The 21,351-nt window shown below is 39.3% G+C and overlaps 1 protein-coding gene across 13 annotated transcripts in view; it reads right to left on the bottom strand.

The window, feature by feature from the left end:
• LTBP1 (latent transforming growth factor beta binding protein 1) overlaps positions 1 to 21,351 on the bottom strand; it is a 193,433-nt gene that overhangs the window by 62,963 nt on the left and 109,119 nt on the right. For 2 of the 13 annotated variants that reach the window (XM_081856552.1, XM_081856553.1), the window contains exons 11-16: positions 20,273 to 20,440; positions 17,864 to 18,097; positions 12,893 to 12,915; positions 8,065 to 8,155; positions 3,731 to 3,829; positions 149 to 274 (exon numbers count right to left, since the gene is read on the bottom strand). In XM_081856552.1, coding sequence (XP_081712678.1) covers positions 149 to 274; positions 3,731 to 3,829; positions 8,065 to 8,155; positions 12,893 to 12,915; positions 17,864 to 18,097; positions 20,273 to 20,440 — 741 coding nt within the window. The remainder of the gene's footprint in view (positions 1 to 148; positions 275 to 3,730; positions 3,830 to 8,064; positions 8,156 to 12,892; positions 12,916 to 17,863; positions 18,098 to 20,272; positions 20,441 to 21,351) is intronic. The other 11 variants (XM_081856557.1, XM_081856555.1, XM_081856560.1 and 8 more) reach the window with 9 other exon arrangements.

Genomic DNA, 21,351 nt, shown 5'->3' with positions numbered 1-21,351 from the left:
AAAAATGTATTTTGACCAAGATTAAGGGCCAAAAAGGGAAGAAGCCATTCTTATTTACCATAGTTGTTTCATACAAATTACAGGTTACATTTCTTCAGATCCTTCACTCACTGATCAGTTTAGCAAAGGCAAAGAAAATTTCTCATACCAGAACATTTTGTTTGTTGATCATTAAGCTTGTATCCATCATTGCAGAAACAGGTGTATCCCACAGGCAAATTAACACAATGTCCTGCTCCACAAATATCTGGGTTCACTGTGCACTCGTTGATTTCTAAATAGAAAGAAAAACATACCTGGAGCAGGCCATTTAAAACATTTGCATAAGTCCACTATTCTCAGTTTAAAAAGGAAGAAAAACCATTCAGAGTGGCTGGGGCAACTGAGTCAGATGGGTGGGGTACAAATAATAAAATTATTATTTCAGCCTCTTGTTATTCAACCCAGTGGCTGTGGAGCAAGAAGCCAGTACAGAGTTTCTATGAAGCAATACTTAAAATAAACAGCTTGACATACACCCTACAAAAGCTTGCCCTTCCGTTCCCTATATTTACATACTACTCTAATGCATCTGGAAATCAAGTGAAAGGAACTGGCCTGTAAACATGCAAGAAATGTTTGATAGAGACCCAGGATGGCCTCTTAACTTCCTAACTCAATGCTAGATCCATATGAAACTGCAGCTCAAGGATCTCCTCAGTGAATGGGTCAACATGTGCTGTGTACACCGTTTTGGAATAGTTATAAGGAATTTGTAAGTGAACTGAAGCATGGTTTTAATCTTTATAGAAAAAAAGTAACCCCTGGTAATTATGTCAAATGTTGATGCATGTATTGTAAGCATCTTCCACCTTCTCATCTCAGGGTTAAGACCGGAGCCTGCCAGACCTTCAGGGCTCAAGAGTTCACATTCTGGATGAGTTGCCCCATGTTAAAAGCCACACAAATTTCCCCCCAAGTTTTATCAACCTAAGCCTTTATATTAAAAGTTCCTAATGGTGCTGGTCCAGTTGCTTCCAAGGGCAAGCTTGACTTCATCCACAGGCTATTCTTTAGGCAATAGTTACTTCACAACTCCTGAAAGCTGAAGCAGAACTCATTCAGTTAAGGGGAGCCAGCCCTGACTCACCTTGGAAGAAAAGAACCAGTGACACCAGCAGGGACTTTGTCTACTAAAGCCTGAGAACATTTTGCTCGCACAACCAACCAATAGTTTAGATGCTAGGAAGTCAAACTTCCCTGCTGCGATGTGATTTGTGATTAAGAAGTGGAAGCACAAGAAGTGTCTCAATAAAACTCCATCTTTAAGTTGGCAGTTATTTCCATGCAGCCGCTATGGCGGATTCTGGGACACCAAGCAACTTTATTCACATTGACTTTGTGGTTTAGAACTCCATCCTTATGAACCCCATAGCAAAAGCAGTAAAAAGGGGCACTGAGATCTGTGGAGGTTGGGGACTGAACCCCCTTAATTTGCCTGATGTCAGGCCCGGTGATTAAGTCAAAAGGATATGCAATGTTTGCTAATAATGCACACACTGTAGAAACATTTTTAATATGCACCACAGCATTTAGGTAGATAACCAAGGGCATAGGAAGTTCCATCCTTTACATTTTCTGTACAATGTCTGCCTCCAAAAATTGTCTTCTGGAACCTATTCAATACTGAAAGTGGCTTCATATTAAAATGCACAGTCCTAGATGCTGAGAGAAGTTATGGCACTGAAATGAATACTGATTATACAATTTGCCCAGACAACTATCACAGAATATGAAATAGTGGGATCTGCAGTAATTATTATTATTACTATTACTACTACTACTACTACTACCACCATTATCATTATTATTATTATTATTATTATTATTATTATTATTATTATTATTATTATCTTTTACTACAGCCCTTTTACTGATACACAGAATAGCACCTGTCATTTATCTCATCTGTCCTAAAAAGGATTCTGTTAATTGGCCCAAAGGATCACCCAGCAAGCACATAGCTTAATGTGCTAGCTAACAATGTAATCTATTAATAGCATATGCATTTCTTTTTTTAAAAAAGAAAGCAACTGTTTATTAGGCAAACTTGACCTCAAATGGAATACTGATGGATGTTGCAAAGATTCAACAAATATAGAACATTCAGAGACATAGAGATAAACATTGAATTTAGAAATTGCAGGGTATGCTGGAATATATCAGTAAGTTTATAGCAAACTGCACAGCTGGTAGTACTTAACTTAGAAAAACGCTTTGCAAAGATAAATTGAAGCCAGAGTATTAAAGAAAGTTCCAGAGCCTGGAGAATATAGAAATATCATCACTACTGTTGAAATTCTTTGATCCGCTGGAAAGGGTTGATCAAAATTTTCCTCACAAATGCTCTGGAGGAGAGACATTAATAAGATGCTATGCTACATGGCTGTATTGTATACCACTCCTTAGAAACAAGTGTGCGCACTAGGGGTAGACATCTTAACATTTGTGACGTTTACACACAGAACTATGACAGAATTCTTGAATAAATGTAGCAATCATAGAAAAAGAGGTGTGGTTCTCTTGTGGATCAGGAAATGGTTAAGTTTCAGGAAGCAGGGGGTAGGAATAAAGAGACAGTTCTCTAAGGAAGAAGGTAGAAAGTGGAGCCCTCCAAGGACTGGCATTTTTAACTTGTTAAAAAGAACTGTGCTTTTTAACTTGTTCATAAACAGCTTAGAACTAGGAGTGAGCAGTAAGATGGCCAAGGTAATAATAAACTGATAGTAAGTTGTGCAGGGTTGTTGAAACAAAAGAAAAAAGAATTCTGAAGAACTCCAAAAGGACCTCTCCAAACTTAGTGAAATGGCAGTAAAATGTCAAATGCAATTCAATGTAAACAAGTGTAAAATGATGCATACTGGGGGCGGGGGGAGAATCTTATTTCACATACGTGCTCATGGGGCCTGAATAGGTGATGGAGGATCAGGAACAAGACATTTATCAATGAAGATAAATAAAACTGCCAATCTCTTGGAGGTGCATCCTGGAAACCTGCTCACTGCTAGGCTTTTCCTACCTAGCCTAGAAAGGTGGGACCCTGGCCCTACAAAAGCTGAGGGAGTATGTTTCTCAAAGAATGGCTTCCCCACACAACCCAGTTCTAGATCAGATTCTGGAAACTATCCCCAAATTATTATTTTCATTAGGCACCTTTAGAAATCAATGCGATTTTCTCAAGTTTTTATTATGGAATATGGGTAAATTCACAAGATCGCTCACCATGTCATGTCTGTGTCTTTTCATATGCTTTTAAGGGGGATATGCGTTAATGCACTGCTTATAGAAAAAGGCATTTTAAGAGCTTTGGGGAGGCATATTTGCATAAAGTAATGTGCCTGTATGTGGAGCTGACCAGAAACTGTCCCCACATGCATGCAAAAAAAATGCAGTTGAACCATGGTATACAAACCTGCAAATACACTCCAGGTGGGTGGAATCCTTTAGACTCCTCTATTTTATATGCACAACGTAAGTCAACTGTGAACTGCATGCCATCCATATGACCAGACTTGCCAAAAATAACATACAATTCCACCCTCTTAAACTGAACATTTTTGGCCCTGAATTTTCCTGTGTTCTGCTGCTCTATTCTTCCTGTTTGACGCTCTAATAGCCCTCAGTTATTTGGGAGTATGCACCCATTTCTACCTCCAGCCATTTTTTTTTGTGGGGAAAGTATGCATCATACCTGTAACTTGAGTCGGTGCTATTACTTGACTAGCACTTGAAGTAGACACATCTGGGCCAACTTCTACAGGCACAGGAGGAGAGGTTTTTTCAACTACTACTGTGCAAAAGAAAAGAGAAAATTATTTACATATGAGGAAGGCAAGTTTTAAAATACGCGTATGGCTTAATGAACTAATCATTAATGGAAAACTGTAGTAAGGGTCTCTTTATATGTTTCTAGGTGGTGCATGTTACAGACTCCCATTGTGTATCTTCTAAAATCCTGAATTTTGAAGAAACTGCACATCTTCCTTTGGTTGCTAGTGCCTTTTGCTCCCCACAAAACATGCCCAGGGTGCATGTGTTGTTATAAGGAGATGTGCAATACTGTTATATGCTTTAGTCTTACCAAGCAGCAAACACATGAACATCTGCTAAATTACTCAAAATAATTTCTTATTTTGAACACTGACTAACAGTCTGACCTATTTGTTACTCTGGTGCATGTGAAAGAAATCTGGAACTGTGTAAAACTAATAAAGCAAGTATAGTGACGAAACTTCACTGTCTAAGCATCACTGAATGAGATGTTTGAAATACAGGAGGGATTGTGGGACCACTTTCGGAAAAATTGTTCCCACTTCAATTCACTTTTTGGTGCCTAAGTTAAGTGTCTACCACATTCAGGAAGATGAAAAGGACTTCCAAATCATTCTCCATTTCAATTAAATCTATTTCTCTTACACTTCAACATATGCCCCTCCATAAAATTTTTGCACATAAAAATTCATGGGTACAATTAACCAAGCACAGCTGCTGTACAACCTCCATAGCTGCTGTATAACCTCCATTGAGTTCAGTAGACTCATTAGCAATCCAAAGATTCATGGGTTTCATGGGTTCATTGCTCACTGGCTAAGTAGAGAGTACTTTATCACACTGTGTTGCACACAGTGAATGGTTTTGCAGTCATTTCCCTTCTTAAGCCTGCTTCAGGCATAATGATAGAAGAGATAACAGTGCAGATGTAACCATTGTAAGGAGATCAGGAGCGTGGCATGGGATTGCATGCTCCTCCTCCCCTTTGCCAGAGCAAATTACCCCCTCCCTTCCTTGGATATATACATAATATGATCTCCTTTCAGTAGCATACTCTCATGCCAGCTAATAAAAAAATAAAATCAATGAAAGAGCACCAAAACAACGTAACACAACAAAAACACACAGCCCAAAAAATAAAAAAGTATTAAAGCACAGAAGCATCCCTGGAGCTAGGTAGAATCAAGTTCAGCTAATGTTTAACAAGGCCTGGAAGAAGAGAAAGGTCTTTGCCTAGCATTGGAAAGGTTTAGGAAAAGCCACTAGTGAGCCTTCCCAGGGACTGCATTCCAAAAACAGCAGAAACATTCCTTCCATTGGTTGCAATCCACCTGAGTTCAGCAGATGGAAAGACCTAAGAAGATACTCTAATGATTATTTCAATTCCTATTTGAGAAAAGGACGCCCCTTTAGGTACCCATATCCTGAGTAGGGGCGGATTTACAGCAGGACAGTGCAAGCAGTGCAGTCGCACCAGGGGCTGGCACTGAACTGAAATGCATCCAGATCTGGATTTGTATAGCAACCAACAACTCAAGCATATTGACCAGGAAGGGGAAATGGATGGGTCTCACAATCCTTCTCTCTCACAAGAAAGCATGTTCTTGGACCCAGCTGATGAACCCTCACCTGCTATATGTTATAAGCCAAGGGAGTCAAGAAACAAGGAGAGAGTCGGCCACACCCCATTAAGCACCTTTTACATGGCCTTGGGGTGTAACAATTAATATTCACCCAACAAAGCTGGGCAACAAGGTTCCCAGTGCACATTCATTGCTTGAAGGCAGAATCAGTGGCATCCAAATTAAAGCAAGTAAGAGTGAGCAGTGTTGAGGGAGGAACTGGCTGAGACCAAATCCAAAGCTGCTAATGAGTGGATTGGAACATAGTCCATAATTCTGACTCAAACAACTCTGATGTGGTGGTCCCACTTTATTCCTTTCTTTAAACTGGTAACCACCATTAGCAACAGTTTGAAAGTGGGCAGTGGCTGCCTTATGCAATGAAAACTGTCTTACAAACACTACCTGAAAGTCATGGGATATGATAATGTTCTGTTACTAGCATGAACACTGTACAGAAAAACATGTGGCTGTTCCATAGGTCTGTAGGAACAGCCATCTTTTTTGTAACTCAGTAGAGAGTGATGTCATTCCAGAACATTCCATTTCATCAAGGAGGCATTTATTGTCACATTTACGCTATGCATGGCAAAAATCATTTATAGTCAAAATACATTTTGGTAGGTGGGATTAATAAAGCCTGCGCCCTTTTTAATTCCCCTCCCCCCAAGTGTGTAAAGCTGAATGTACACAAGTTAAATGTGTGTAAGTTGTGAGTTAGCTGTGTTGTTTCTTTGCTGCCTTCACCATCACAGAGTAGGCTTGAAGACAGATTGTTGCCTGTATTTCTTAAGAAGAAGAAGAAGAGTTTGGATTTGATATCCCGGTTTATCACTACCCGAAGGAGTCTCAAAGCGGCTAACGTTCTCCTTTCCCTTCCTCCCCCACAACAAACACTCTGTGAGGTGAGTGGGGCTGAGAGACTTCAGAGAAGTGTGACTAGCCCAAGGTCACCCAGCAGCTGCATGTGGAGCAGCGGAGACGCGAACCCGGTTCCCTAGATTACGAGTCTATCGCTCTTAACCACTACACCACACTGGCTCTCACACTTAAGCTTCATACTATGTTTCCTGCCACTTTCTTCTAAGCCATTTCCACAACTAGTAAATGGAGCTGGTAAACCAAGGAGCAAAACAGGATCTGCTCAACAGGCAAGAGTGTGGGGAAACTATTGATGCTCTGTGAACTATTATACTTTATGTAACCCCTACAGAGTGACTAGGGTTTGATGGGGCACTGGTCATGTCAAAAGGAAACTTGCCAGGGACTTGGGGGAGGGGAATCTTTCAGATTCCATCACCGTTCTAACATATCCACTGATCAGGCAGAGAAGAAAAGCCATTGCAAGCCTAAACCTCATCAGGAAATGATCTGACCTGAACAAGGAGAAATCACAATCTTTATGCCACATTGAAAACATAAAAACCAAACCTTTGCATTGATGCTGAGGTCCACTAAGATTATTGTTTTCAGCTCCCACAGGAAGATAGTTGAGCAGAAGGATGCTAAGAACAGAATTCCTAATCTGTCCTGATTGTCCAACACAAATTTGAAATAATCCAGGGATTGTGGGAGTATGAGACGGAATCCTTAGGGACTATAGCAAAAGACAACAACCAACATGACCAAACCCCCAATCCTGTATTGGTGTTAGACTGAGAAAACAGAATGCAACAGCTGAGAGAGGTCAGCTGCTTCCAGGCTCATCCTTCCAAGTCCAGTAACGTAAGCCAAATCAGCATCCACAATCAAGACATATACCATTGCCGTTTTACTGTTAACTGACCTGACATTAATACAGCAGCATTATCTGACCCAAAATACAAAAAAACTGAGGCCACTGTTGCTGGAAGAAGAACCAAAACGAGGACTAGGCTTTAAGATTCTGAATTTCCATCTCCCTGCCTGGCTTGTCCGATACCCACAGCCATGTGTGTCCACTTGAAATTCCTGCAGTAGTACAGCAGAATTATGGCAGCACTGGCCTTAAATATGGTTAACAAACCATTGTTAGCTGTAACCAGACTTTGCAAACTACCTTTTAACCAACAAGTCAACCTGACAATTCTGTAAGTGAAGTGAAACTTGCAACCCTGTTTCTAAGCCTGGTTTAATAGCTAACCATGGATATCATCAATGCAGACTAACGTGCCAGGAAAATTGGAAGCTGCCTTGTACTGAGTGAGGCGATGGCCCATCCAGCTCAGTATTTAGGTAGGGGTCTTTTCTGTCTCTGCATGGATATGCCAGGGATTGAACCTGGAATGTTCTGCATGCAAATCATTGAGCTATAGCTGCACCTTAAAAAAATGTTAACTGGGTAAGGGAAAGGAATTCACAAAGGAAGAATGGAATGAGATGGAATGCATGAGTCCATGACATGCTCCTGAGTGTTACATCTGCATTAGGTCTTATTTTCTTCACCAAAGAGTCTCGTCTAGTGGACTTTAAAAGGATTATTCATGTAAAGATAATAAAATTTTGCTAGATTAAGCCCTTCTTTTTAAAATGCAGAACATTAAATTAGAAATAAAATTCTAAAAATGAAAGGAATATAGACACCATAAGGAATTATTCCATGCCATTTTTGCAAGGATTCTCATCCATTAAAGGAGGAGTCAAAAAGAGCTACCTGGAAATTGTGGATGCAGGTTAATAGTTGAAATCCCAGGAGAAAGCTGAGGTTGACCAGGTTTTTCTCGGTCATCAAGTGAAACTAATTCCTAAAAGAATGGTTAAAAATTAAATGGGTGATTATGTGTTTTTAATGTGAGTCTCCCCAATTTTGTAGTGAAATTTTGCTTTGAAAAAATGACGTTTCATAGCAAACTGTGTGTGTTTATATATAGTTTAAAAATAAGAGCAAGCATTAACTCCTTGTAATTGGTTCATTTTCCATTCAGCAGCAGCTCTTGTAGACAATGTATTTTTATCACAATTTATTAGGTAAAGATAAATCTTCTAAATATATTGATATACATATAGTACATAAAGCCAAACATACATCTATTTGTAGACTTGTGATTAAAAATAACTTATCCTTGCATATGCACATCTGCTTTTAATATGCTTAGATGCAGGAATGCCTCTTACAACTAGGAGCTCAGAACAGGCACACATATACAAATAACATAACACACACACACACACACACACACACACACACACACACACACCCCATCTACACATTATTGGTGCAGTACAGAACAAAGTTTGGTGCATTTAGGACCCACTGCAAACAATGGTACCTCAGCATGCCCAACACTCCCCATGGCTGAAATCCTCCATTTTGCTGGGTGGACTAATTCTTTTTTAGACTACCGGGGATTGTGTTTTACAGCTGTATGAAGGGCTGACCCCTGTAATTGTAGAATTACAGATTAAGGGCTGCCAAGCCAATTCAAGGTTTGGGAACTATATCTGGTTCACAACTCAGTGAAAGCTGAAAGAGAATAACCACAGCTCACAAATCACAGGTAAAAAGTATGCGTAAATGAGTTACAATGCAGCTCTTATCCTTGATCTATGGGGGCTAAGTCTGTGGGAAAGGGGTAGAACATGGTAATAGAATTGACCTGAGGGTCATCTGGTCCAACATCCTGCAATGCAGGAATCAGTTATGTGTCAAGTGCCTTTTGGGGATATGGCATGAAGCACTGAGGTTCATATAATACATGCAATACAGACAATATGTAGACGTAGTCTTGGGCATAGGAAATTGGCACCATCTTTCACAGAGCCTAAGTCTTTGAGGCAAGGAAAGGTGCAATGTCTTTATGTTAGTGCTGGGATGAAACATACACCACAATTTTATAGTCATTCTCCGCATTGCAATCTGGGGAACTATTTTCTGAACTTTTCAAAGGTGCCATGTGAAGTTTTAAGAAAATTATTGACAGGCAACCCCTGACACCACTGAATTATTTTACTCTACAAGTGGCTGGGGACTTTGTTTTCTCCTAAAACACTGTGCTGTATTTGCTTACAATGGCAAGGATCTCATGCCAGCTTCTAACTTGGCAGGACTTCCTAGAACACCCTTGTGACGTTGCTTAATCATATGAGTGTTCCAGAAAAGTCTTGCTGATCTGGAAGCCGCCATGAGCTCCAAGCTGCTGCTAGTGAATGTGGTGTTTCTGCTTACATGTTTTAATGGGGAAACTGAAAACTGCTTAGAGGCCTTTGTTATTTATTAAACAGTATATAAATCTTGTTAAACAATAGTTTAAAAAACCAAGAACCTTAGGTCATCTCATACAGTAAAATAAAGTGGCACATTCCCTCCTTCACTTTCCTCAGGAATAGAAAGAAGTTCACTGAACTTTGTTCCTACTTAGCAATGGACAAAATTCTCATTTTTCCAGTCCTCTGTTCTGCACAGTATCACATCAGTTTGTGATTTTTAAAAAGGCCTTTGCGAAGACTCAGCTATTTACTCCTAATATACACATTGTTTCTAAATCATACATTGGCTGCACTTGACCAAACTGTCTCTAGTAGACCTACTGTCTGGGAGATCAAGTTTTGCCCTGCCCAACTTCATCTGAGAATGCAACTAGTTTGATTGTCTTACAGATTTCCTCAAGAACTGAGTCTGAACATGAAATGCACCCACATTGTCCAACTCTGGGTTCTGTTGCTTAGGGTAGGCTTTACCTAACAAATCTCAGCAGAAGACATGCACAAGGACTTCTGCTTCTCAACAGGACTTTCCCTCCTTGGAAGGGCCAGGAAAGCCCCCAGAGCAGCACAGGTGAGGAGGAGAGGGGGAACTGTTCTGTCTGGCAAGATGAAATGCTTGAGTTGACAGAATGATTAAAGAGTGTGATGTTCAATTCCTTCCACAGCATGATGCTAAGTGAGACAAGATTCTTCAGTTTTTAAGACTAAAGCAGAGAAAGTATATTGAAAATGAAGTACTTTAAAGAGAGAGAAATAATAGCTTTCTTGCATGATTCTATTTACATAACATATATCATGATATATTGTTATACAGTGGCCTGGAATCAAATTAAATATTAAAACAATAATTATTTTCTATCTCAACTATTATTAAACTGCTAGTGACCTAATGTTCTTTTTAAAACAATGCAGAAACTGGGACTAATCTGTTAATGATTGTTTTATGAATATATTATGTAAAATGCTGCTGAGCATTTTTTAAACAAATGTGTAGCTCAAGGGCACATATTTCTGGTTGCTGCATCTGAAATTGCAAAACTGGGAAATGTGCAGAAAAAGATACCAAAATGTTCAGAGGCTGAGGTAACATTCCTATGAGGAAAAGCTAAAGTGCTCAGGTCTTTTTAGCTTATAAAGAAAACAACTAAGAAGGAGAAGGAAGAACTTAGGAAACTGTTTTATAATGAGTCAGGCCATTGCCTATCTCTGTACTGCCTTCACTGACTGGAAGCAGTTGTGCAGAATCTCAAAAGGGAGCCAGCTGTACCAGGGGGTGGCAAAGATTAAGTCTGAGGCCTTTGGCATGCGAAACACATCCGCTTGTTGTAGAACTATGGTTCTTTCCACAACAATTTAAATGGTTTTTAAAAGGATACAATAAATACACGGTGGTCTATCAGTGACTATTAACCTTTACAGCTAAATGCACATTCCATGTAGCAATGCAAAATGCCTGGGAATACAAGTTGCTGTGAAGTGGGGTGGGATATAGGGAAGAGCTGTTGCCTTCATGCCTTGCTTGTGGTCTTGTAAAAATCATGCAGCTGTGCTCTATCGCAGGAGTTTTGAAACTGTGGTCCATGGACCACCAGTGGCCTGCGAGATTCATTCAGGTGGTCCACGACATGTGTGCATTAGTCATACTGATTTTTAATTGTGTTTTAATTGCTTCTTTTATTTTTATATGCTTTTTATGCTATAACTGGATTTCTATGGAATGCAAATATATATTAAAATACAATTAAAAAATCATAAAGCATTTAGCACAGTTTCAATTGATTCAACAAGCAGAAAAATAATTTAAGTGTTATGTTAAGACCATCGACAATTTTCAACTGGTCCAAGGGAGGAAATACCTGGAAACCACTGCTCTGGTAGAATACAACATTAGACTAGATGGACTCTTGCTCTGATCCAGCAGAGCTAGTCTTTATAAGCTGTCATGCTCCAACCAAGGAAATGCAAAACTGAATTGTTCCTATCTTCCACAACTGGTGTGTGAACTTTAGTATGCCCTATAATCATGAGGATGAAGTAATAATAATAATAATAATAATAATAAATTATTTTATTTATATCCCGCCCTCCCTGGCCAGAGCCGGGCTCAGGGCGGCTAACACCGGTAAAATTACAATAGAAACATAATGGGGGGGACCGCCCCCCAATTTAAAATACAGGTTAAAATGCAATTTAAAAAGCAGCCTCATTTTAAAAGTAGCTCATAAATCAAAACCGTAAGGGGAGGGAAGACATAAGGGTCAGACTGAGTCCAAACCAAAGGCCAGGCGGAACAGCTCTGTCTTGCAGGCCCTGTGGAAAGATGTCAAGTCCCGCAGGGCCCTAGTCTCTTGTGACAGACCGTTCCACCAAGTTGGGGCCAATACTGAAAAGTGTTGGTTTCTGCTCTCTTCACTGTGCAGCGAAGTGCTTGTCACGAGACAGGTGTTTACATTCCACAGTCAGTTGCTGTTGGGTTTTCCCACGGGAAAGGGAGACTGGATGTGACGTACACTGGTTTCCTGTTTCTCTCAGTTCTCTCGGTGATTCCGAGGAGAGAGGATGTTGCTTCTCTGCTCTCGCAGAAGCAAGATGCGTGTATGTAATCTCTCAGCTTTGAAGTGTAAATAAAGTAAAGTAAAGTATGTGGCACGTACTGCTCATCATTCCACTGCGTAAAAGACTCTGCAAACACAGAGTCCTAGTTGAGACCAAGTAGCACAGATAGGTAAATATTCTGTGGGGGGAAACCCTACATAGTTCCCAAATATTATTTTATGTTAGATTTTGTGAAACTTAGCCATGCTGTCAGATTATTTACAACACTTTTATCACCTGCTGGCCAATGGAAGGATATGGAACTGCTCAATTTCACATTTTTTTTATCTTTGGGTCAGTATAGCTTCCTAATATTATACTTGCATTGCAAGTTATTATACTAACTTCAGTTATATGGAAGTTATATGGAAGATTTTGTTGTTGTTGTTTTAACAAGTGAATTGTACATATGCTGAAGAGCTGTGCTGAATGGGAACGGTGAACTGAAGCCACAAAAAGTGATGACATGGTTGATCTTTTTTTCATTGATACCAATAATTTTTGTTTATGGAAAAAGATTGAATATCAGAGTATACTCACCATAAGGATATTAATCAGTGAGTTTCAATTACTATAGCCTCAAAAAGTAACTATTTTCTTCCCACAATTTCCACAATTTCAGGTAAATCTCAAGCTCATTTTCTTTTTACAAAAGGCAAAATTGAGCACTGTTTATGTGTTACCTGATCTGGGGCTGCAGTTCCCACTAAAACCAGAAAGAAAGAAAAGAAAAGGAATTAACTACTGTAAAAAGGAAAAGTGTACTAAAACAAGTCATTTTTCTACCTTCTAAACCTATTTGTGTGCTCCCTTCCCTATAGCATTAAACTGGGAAACTATAAGATGTAAGTTTCTACTTTACTACACTAAAAATGCTCAGACTTGTCTCAGAGCAAAAGTGTGGCTCATAAGTGGATTAAAACTCACTTTAAGACACATCATTAAAATGGGAATGAAACAGCCTACCTAGTAAGAGTGTTGTGAAGATAAATAAGCCTTTGGTGCATCAGAATGCCAATTAATAACAAATTAGGTTTAAACCAACCAAACTCAGTAGAGTTATTTGGAAAAAGCAGGGAGGCTTATGCTGCTAAGAAACACAGCAATAACTGCAAAAAATTGTGGTACACTGAATGCAGGAACAATTGCTCCTGTAGAACTTGCTAAACTTTGAATTTTGCATATTCAAGAAATAAAGAAGAAAAGGATGAAGAGGGAAGATAGGATAAGATCCACTGTAAAAGTAATAATAATACCATTCCTTAAGCTATATACCAGACCTTTTAACAAGTAAAAATACAATGAAGATTACTGAATTCACTTAAACAATGTGACCTTGAATCTGCTGGCAACTTATTGTTTATTGAGTAGATGCAAAAGTACAGGCTCATTCAAAATAACACTATCTTCTTCCCGTTCTATTTAATAGAGAATTAGGCAGAAATCCAGCATAACTTTCTTTTTAATTTTAAATCAATTTTGCTGACATCCTGGTAGATAAATATTTTAACATTTGAAATGAGCTTTGGAACAGCTCAAGGCGTGCCTGGCATTATTTTCTTCAAATAGAAACTCCTAGGCTGCAATCCTATGGTGGAAGGGAGTTAAATCTGAATTGCCTGATCCTGTGCTCTGCTAGGTTCAAACCAGCAGGACCTCAATGAGGGCAGAGGAATGTGCTGTGTGTTTTTTGTCCATTTTCAGGCTGCAAATTTCCCTCTCCTTTTATAATTGTTTTCCATTCCACTCCTGAATATGTTTATATTTCTTCCTAGTTTGGGGGTGTATCAGGGATTCAGCCACTTCCTTCTCTAATTTTGTGATGGATGTATCACCTAGTTTAGGCCTAAAACAAGCCAAGTATTTATAGCCTTGGGCATATATAGCAGGATCTTTTGTTCTTTCAGGGGTTTTTTTGTAATGGAATCAGGAAAGCCCATTAGATGTCTGAAATGTTTCGGATGACTACTTGGTTCAGTGAAACATCCCTTTCTATTTGCTCTGCCTTTCACATTTGTAGGGCCAACACAGCTTCACATACTCAATTTTAATTTTCTGATCGATGTTTGGGACTGACTTATTCGATCTGGGGATCTTGAAATCATTGGAAGACTTTCTGGAGTTTAGTACAAATGCAGCCCAGTGTATCTTGATTACTTTGGTTGTTTAGCTGTGTCTGACTCTTTGTGACCCCATGGACCAGAGCACGCCAGGCACTCCTATCTTCCACTGCCTACCACAATCTTGATTACTAGAAACACTTGAATATTACTTGTCTTCCCAGCAAAATGGGCAACTGGATTTGTATCAGGGATGCACTATGTATTTCCGCACTTATTTATTTATTGAATTTATAGCCTGTCCTTCCCCCTGAAGGAGTCCGTTTCACTAGCTAACAAGATGCAATTTGTTTTTTAGATGTGAAAAAGGGGTCATAAAATTTAGCTTGGAGCAGGGCCAACACTGGGCATGTCATGCTACACATGACCTATCTGGCTATGGGATGTTCTGTCCCTTCATACAACTGAATTGGCCTTGGGAGGATTTCTAATAGCAACCAAGAATGTGGACCAATCTAAGTTTCCACAATGAAAGCTGAATTTACTCTACAACTGCAACTTGACTGAATTTTTAAAATCAATCATATGTGTTTAATATGAATAACCAATTAAATCTGCATGTGAATAAAATAGCATTATAGTGGTACCTCAGGTTAAGTACTTAATTCGTTCCAGAGGTCCGTTCTTAACCTGAAACTGTTCTTAACCTGAAGCACCACTTTAGCTAATGGGGCCTCCCGCTGCCGCAGCACGATTTCTGTTCTCATCCTGAAGTTCTTAATGCAAGGTACTATTTCTGGGTTAGCGGAGTCTGTAACCTGAAGCGGATGTAACCTGAAGCGTATGTAACCTGAGGTACCACTGTACTTAAGTAAGAAGCATTGTGAGGAAGCATTTGCTCCTATGTAAAAGAGAAGGGGATTGCCCTGTTTATGTCTGTCATCATCATCACTGGTCAATCCAGGGCAGGCAGAAAGTATATCTGGGTCTACTTCTAGACTTCTGAATGATTTACAGAAAGCCAGCAAGAGTTTTGGATTCTTCATTGTTTAACAATAGCAACACCTTAAATGGTTTCCCACCCCCACCAAATTAGGTTGCAGAAATTGAGAAAGCTAAGGGGAGGGAAACTAGAAGTGGATTTCTATATGAAATAACTGTGCTCAGGTCTGGGATTGAAAATAAATTTTCTGGGTTGAGCAGTTGTTCACAGGCACCCTGGTTCCTTCATTCTAAGTATATATCCTGGCTCCAGCTGGAAGACATCAGGGCTCTAGTAAAAAACAAAAAAAGACCCTAAAGCCTGAAGTCTGCAAAGCTTTGTTTTAATTGTAACTGATTGATTGATTAATTGATTAATCATTATAAACATTATAAAACCTACTCTGCTCTCTTTCAGCCAAAAACCAAAACTTAACAGTATTTAGTACTTCCAAAGCTTCTAAACCATATATATTTTTATTTATTTTTACCCTGACATGCACCCTCATCGACATCCCTCCCTTTTTAACAAGTCTGGGAGAAGTAAAGAATCTAAAGAGGAGACAGTCGAAGCGGTCAGCATTGATTTGTGGCTAGCTGTGGTATACATCCTCCCCTCAAGCATAACTGTAAATGGTTCTGGCTTGTAGACTACCCTTACAGACGGATATTCTTAACTTGCCTTTAAAAGCACATTGACAGAACAGACAAGGAACATCTGCGATAGACCTTCGCCCAAGCTGCTCTCCAGCGGCCAATTCATACAACCCAAAACAATCCTTAGTCATAGGTTAACTTCAATTGGCAAATAGTGAATGAATAGCCGAAGTGTTCATCTTATTGCTCTATCACAGGGCTAGCCAATGTGCTGCACTGCAGAAGTGTTGGACTGCAACTCCTATAATCCCTAACTATTGGCTATACTGGCAAGGGCTGGCAAGAGTTGGAATCCAACAACATATGGAAGGTACCACACTGGCCCTCCCTATTCTATCATACTACTAGACTCATCTTCAGCTCAGCATGAACTATTCATTTCCTATACATTAGGTAGGAGCTAAACATCCCTTTGACTGCATGACGACTGCCTGGTAGCGAAGCTAGGTGAACCAGTTGACACGTGACCTAGCTTCCTCCTGTAAACACTATCTCACATTTAGGCTAAGCTTCTTCCTGTTTCTAAGCTTACTCCTTACTCCAGTGATTGAAAAGAATAACCCTTTAAAATGAAAGTACCAAACAAGACATTCAATCATTATTTGCCTGGTATTTACATTTGAATATATGTTACTCTTTTTAAAATGTATCTTTACAGAAAATTTCTGATTTAAAAAATAAATGCAGCCAATTACGATTTAATGTGGGAATTGAACATAAGTAGTTCAAAAGAAAGCATTTATTTAAACTGTGAACCAGGTAAAATACAAAGTTATTCATTGGAGAGCCACATTATTTCAGAACCATGCAGCCATAAATGAAGTTTCCCAAACTCCTTAGCTATGGAATTGTATCTGTTTGAGTAGCTTTTGTTAAACTGTCAGTGTACTATCATCAAAAGGGCAAAAAGGATACTGTAGAGCTTAATATGAAAATAACAATTCAAAGAATAGAACTCTCATCTCTGAAAGACAACTAAGCTTTAAAATGCACCGTCCTGTCAGAAAGATGTCTCAGCCATTCAAAATGAAACTTGCCATGTTCAGGAATGTTATTCAAATTCAAAACAATATATTATGCAATGATAAGGATGTTTAGAAGTTTTGTAGGAAGTTTTGATGCTCCACGTTATGAAACTGACTGTAACTGTGTTTTCTATATTACACATTTTGAATACCCACCTGCAGACCCTCCCCATTTACTGTTCTTTCCACACTCAAGCATATATTGGGTACTCCAGAGGAAAACAGTTTGGAATCACCATAATCATAACACTCCACACAGCCATCTATATATACCTGCCTATGTTCTGTTCACCAATAGCGTGTTGGCAATGCATTTACTTTTGCACATGCTGCAAGCCTTCTGCTTTTCTTTGCTTTTGCACTGATGTTAAGCATGTTAAAAACAGGACATTTTAAAGCAGCTGGTTTTAGAGGCATTTGCGAAAATCATGCAGACTGAGACATTAAAACTGTGAAACCAACATTTAGAAATGCTTTGTGTAAGAAATGAGATGGTAAGAGTTTTATTTGGTTTTTTGGAAATGAAAAGATTCCCAGTACTTAATAGTAATACAACATGAATCTGTTGCATTGTGGGCCATGAACATGGGGTCAAACTAATATTCACTCCCAAGAAATCATCTGAATGCAAGAAGAGATGCACAGAATCATGTGGCTTGCAGGGAGCTAGTCATCCGATGCAGTATTCTTAACAGGGCAGGATGTCATCCGATGCAGGATTCTTTACAGGGCAAACAAATTCTACACTCTTAACTTGAAAACCAGTTGCTATAAGAAACAACGCAATGACATACTTGTTGAGTTGCCCTCAAAAACACATTGTGTTTTATACAAGCACTTCAAATAGCATGAACGTACACACAAAAAGAAAACACATGCACATATTTAGAAATACACTAAGCTACATCATGAGATCCTTATCCACTCTCACCTTCTCGCACAGCCACCTCGGGCTCACTTTTCTGTGAGATGGTCAGTGCCTCCACCGGCTCTTCCTTTGCTGGGAGAGGTGGAGGAGAAGTACCTTTAGCAACATGATGAGTAATCTGGGTCTTGCCAATGACAGGTGGCTGAACTCTAACTGCAGGGTGATGATAAAGCTTGTTTCTGTGAGAGCCAGAAACCGTATAGCCCATTCCACCAGGGCAGATTTCCTTAAAAGCAGCTAGATTTGGGATGGGAAAACATTCCTTTTAACAGTCTAAAAGTGCAATACTTTTGACACACTGGAAAATATAATGTAGAAAATCTCTAACATCAAGAACATTTCTAGAAATATTATCTATTCTATATTTAACCAAATTCACAGAATACATGAGAATATTATTGCATAAGTTACTTGAGGGGCTTAATTTGTTGCCCCTAGAAAAAGATTAACCCATTTCACTCAGATGTTTAAATATGTCATGATAGCAACAGAATCTAAATGACTGTAAAGTTGCAATATGTAAATCAAACCATGGGCCGTTGGGGACTTAATGCTAAACCATGGTTTAGTATTATATGAACAAGCCTCAGGCTTTTACTCTCTTCCCCTCTGTCATGTTTGTAAAGAAGGTATCATTTTCACTTTCAACTGAAGCAGAGTTCATCATTAGTGGAAATTCAGTGGTTTAATATGTGGCTAGTTCAAACAAGCCAAATTCAAACTATGGTTTATAAACCTGGCTTGTTCATTATCCATGGTTTAAACTATCCACAGTTTCCAGAGCTTGGATGTAATGGGGAGCTCTGGTTAGCTGCTGAGCTTTTCCTTGTAACCTCAGCAAAGGAGGGAGAGTGGAATATTCAAGCCCAAAGTTCATTCACAGAATGTGAAATCATAGTTTAGCATAATGTCAAACTGGCCCTACTATAGTAGAAGATTTTTTTCATCTGCATTTTGCTATTCTTAATTTAGTACAAAAGCCTAGCATTAATTACTTCTTCGACATTACTAAAGAAGTAATACTTTATTGTATAGTAGTATTATATAAAGTAGCACCACACCTTGACCACAAATTCTGCTTTCCCTCAAGTAATTATATACAAGAAATATTGTAGTGTTTAATGATTTCTTATGAATTCCCCTATCTTTTATAAGACTTCTAGGGCCAAAGTACACCTTTGTGTATCTTACCACCCCATTTTTTAAAAAACAAAAAACAGCCACTGGAGATTGCAATCAGCACCAGGGTGCAAGTGGTTAACCCTTTTCCTAATAGCCATTTTCCTTCTTAAAACTGCCCTCTTAAGCTGCCTTTCTCCTCAAAATTGGGAAAGGTAGGATGATCTCTATCGTTTTCTGCTTGAGAATAAAATCTGGACCTTATTTTAAGAATAAGGAAGCCAGCAGCAGGTAAGGGTTAGACACACCCATCACCACATTCTGCTTCTCACTGTAGCCTCCAGCACCTCCCCTTTCTTCTGGAATGCCTTTAGAAATATCAATTTTGCCCAGTGACAAATGATTCTGCTGATTCAACCACCAAACCAGGAGGAGGAAAGTAATTCACTGATCTTTGGTCTATTTAAATGTATGCAAATTTACCATTGCTAAGCTGGAAGCCAAACACAGAAAAATGGATGGCAGTAGAACTGATTGGACATGTTTTAGAGCAACCAGAAGGCAACTCAAATCATGTCCGATCTTCTCACGTATTTAGCTTCACTCATCCAACCAACTACTTTAACCTTTGCTAGCTGATTTGCTAGTGTTCCTATTACTTACTGTGTAGTGTTCTACCATCTTTCCGGCAGGCAGTTCTGGTTGTCTGCCCACAACACAGGCCCAAACTGGATTGGGAAATTTGGTATGTGTGAATGTGAACTGAACTCTTGATTTTAATATTTTTAATAGTACTGATTCTATTCATAGCATCCTAGTTTCCATTCTTTCTCCAAGCCTCCATCAAGACTTTGACAAAAAAAATTATGGCAAGGGATCCAGCCTTGTGCCTAGTTCCAAGGACATGGACCAAACCCACAACTCCTTGGCAAAGTGTTTCAGTCTCTTGATCGCTAAAGCTTGGAAATTTTGAAAGGGATTCTTTCAAGATAAATCTGGTTATAGTTTTCAGTCTTAAGACAGTCCATTTGTATACCCTTCTTAGCTCATTCATAGCCATCATGTGATATGAACCATGCACTGAGAAACATCACTCAATGAATGATGAATTTACCTTAATTAGAAAGCTGGTGCAGCAGAGGAAAATCTTCTCTATGTTTGTTTAAGGAATGCTACTAGTAAGAACCCGTATGACTCACATAACACTGTATTGTAGGACACTATGCTAAGTTACACTATGTGCAGTGTACAGTGTGTCAGTGCAAGTATATTCTTTTTCTGGGAACCTCTTACCTGTTCCTGGAAGGGGACATTTCTCACAGTGGGGCCCCCAGGCCTTGCCAACACTGCAACAGCAGAGCTGCTTGCTGAGCTGAACAGAGAGAGGGTGCATACACTGCTTTCCTGCACTGACAAACCGGTAGCAGGGCCCTTTCTCTTCAGTGACCATGGGATTATCAGCTGCAGCAAAAAGGGAAGGAGGACGCCAGAGTTTACATGAGAAACAAAACAGAGAAACACCATAGGAGTTCCACCACCAGATGAAAGACGGAAAAGAGACAAAGATGCCAATGTCTCCAATCAAAAGTATTTCTTTTCTTTTTCTTATAACGAATCATGTCTGAATGCAACACAAAAGTAAATAAGCCCATATGGTTTAGGAATAAAAGCCAGTGTCAAAATTAGATGCTGCCATGCTCCAACAACACATAATTAGAATGAAGCCTTCCTTCCCATGCAGAAGCACTGAAGCAGAAGCTGAAAGCAGGTGAACAGCAAAAATACAGAACACTGACAGATCACACACTCACACAGCCACTTTGAATTGATAGGCAAGGTCATTTTAAGTCAATGAGACAATTCTATTTTTGAAGTCAGTCATGGCAGTTCACAATGAAGAAAGTTCCTGAAACTTATTACGCTAATATTATCAACCTTCCCTTGTCCACTGTTCCTTTTCTTTCACAGTTTCTCAAATTCATGTAATGCAACACTCTACTGAAAATTAGAATTCCTTCAGTCAACAGAATCAGTAGTATTTTTTATCACAGCTCACATCGAGATTTAGGGTGGCGGTAACATGAGATCAGACCACATCCGCTGCTGTTACTAAGATTTTTTTTCCTTCAAGCTGTCTTGGCAACTCAAGAAATTTTGATTATGGCAAAAGGAAGGCAAATAAATTCAAGGATGAATGTGATAATGGTCTATGTGAAACCTGCACAACTTTTGATTCTCAAGCTCAACTTAGATCTGAAGAACTGATGGTGGTGCAAGCAGGACCTTGATAAATCCTCTCCCCATCTCCAGTCTGTCTAGGACTGCAAAAACAAGAGAGTTGCCAAGAGCCTGGCAAGGTGCAATGCCTAGCT

The sequence above is a fragment of the Podarcis erhardii genome (genome assembly GCF_964252035.2).
Source record: "Podarcis erhardii genome assembly, chromosome: 3".
NCBI classification, from domain to species: domain Eukaryota; kingdom Metazoa; phylum Chordata; class Lepidosauria; order Squamata; family Lacertidae; genus Podarcis; species Podarcis erhardii.
The sequence above is the reverse complement of the archived record's forward strand: the minus strand, read 5'-3'. Positions and strand labels throughout refer to the sequence as shown.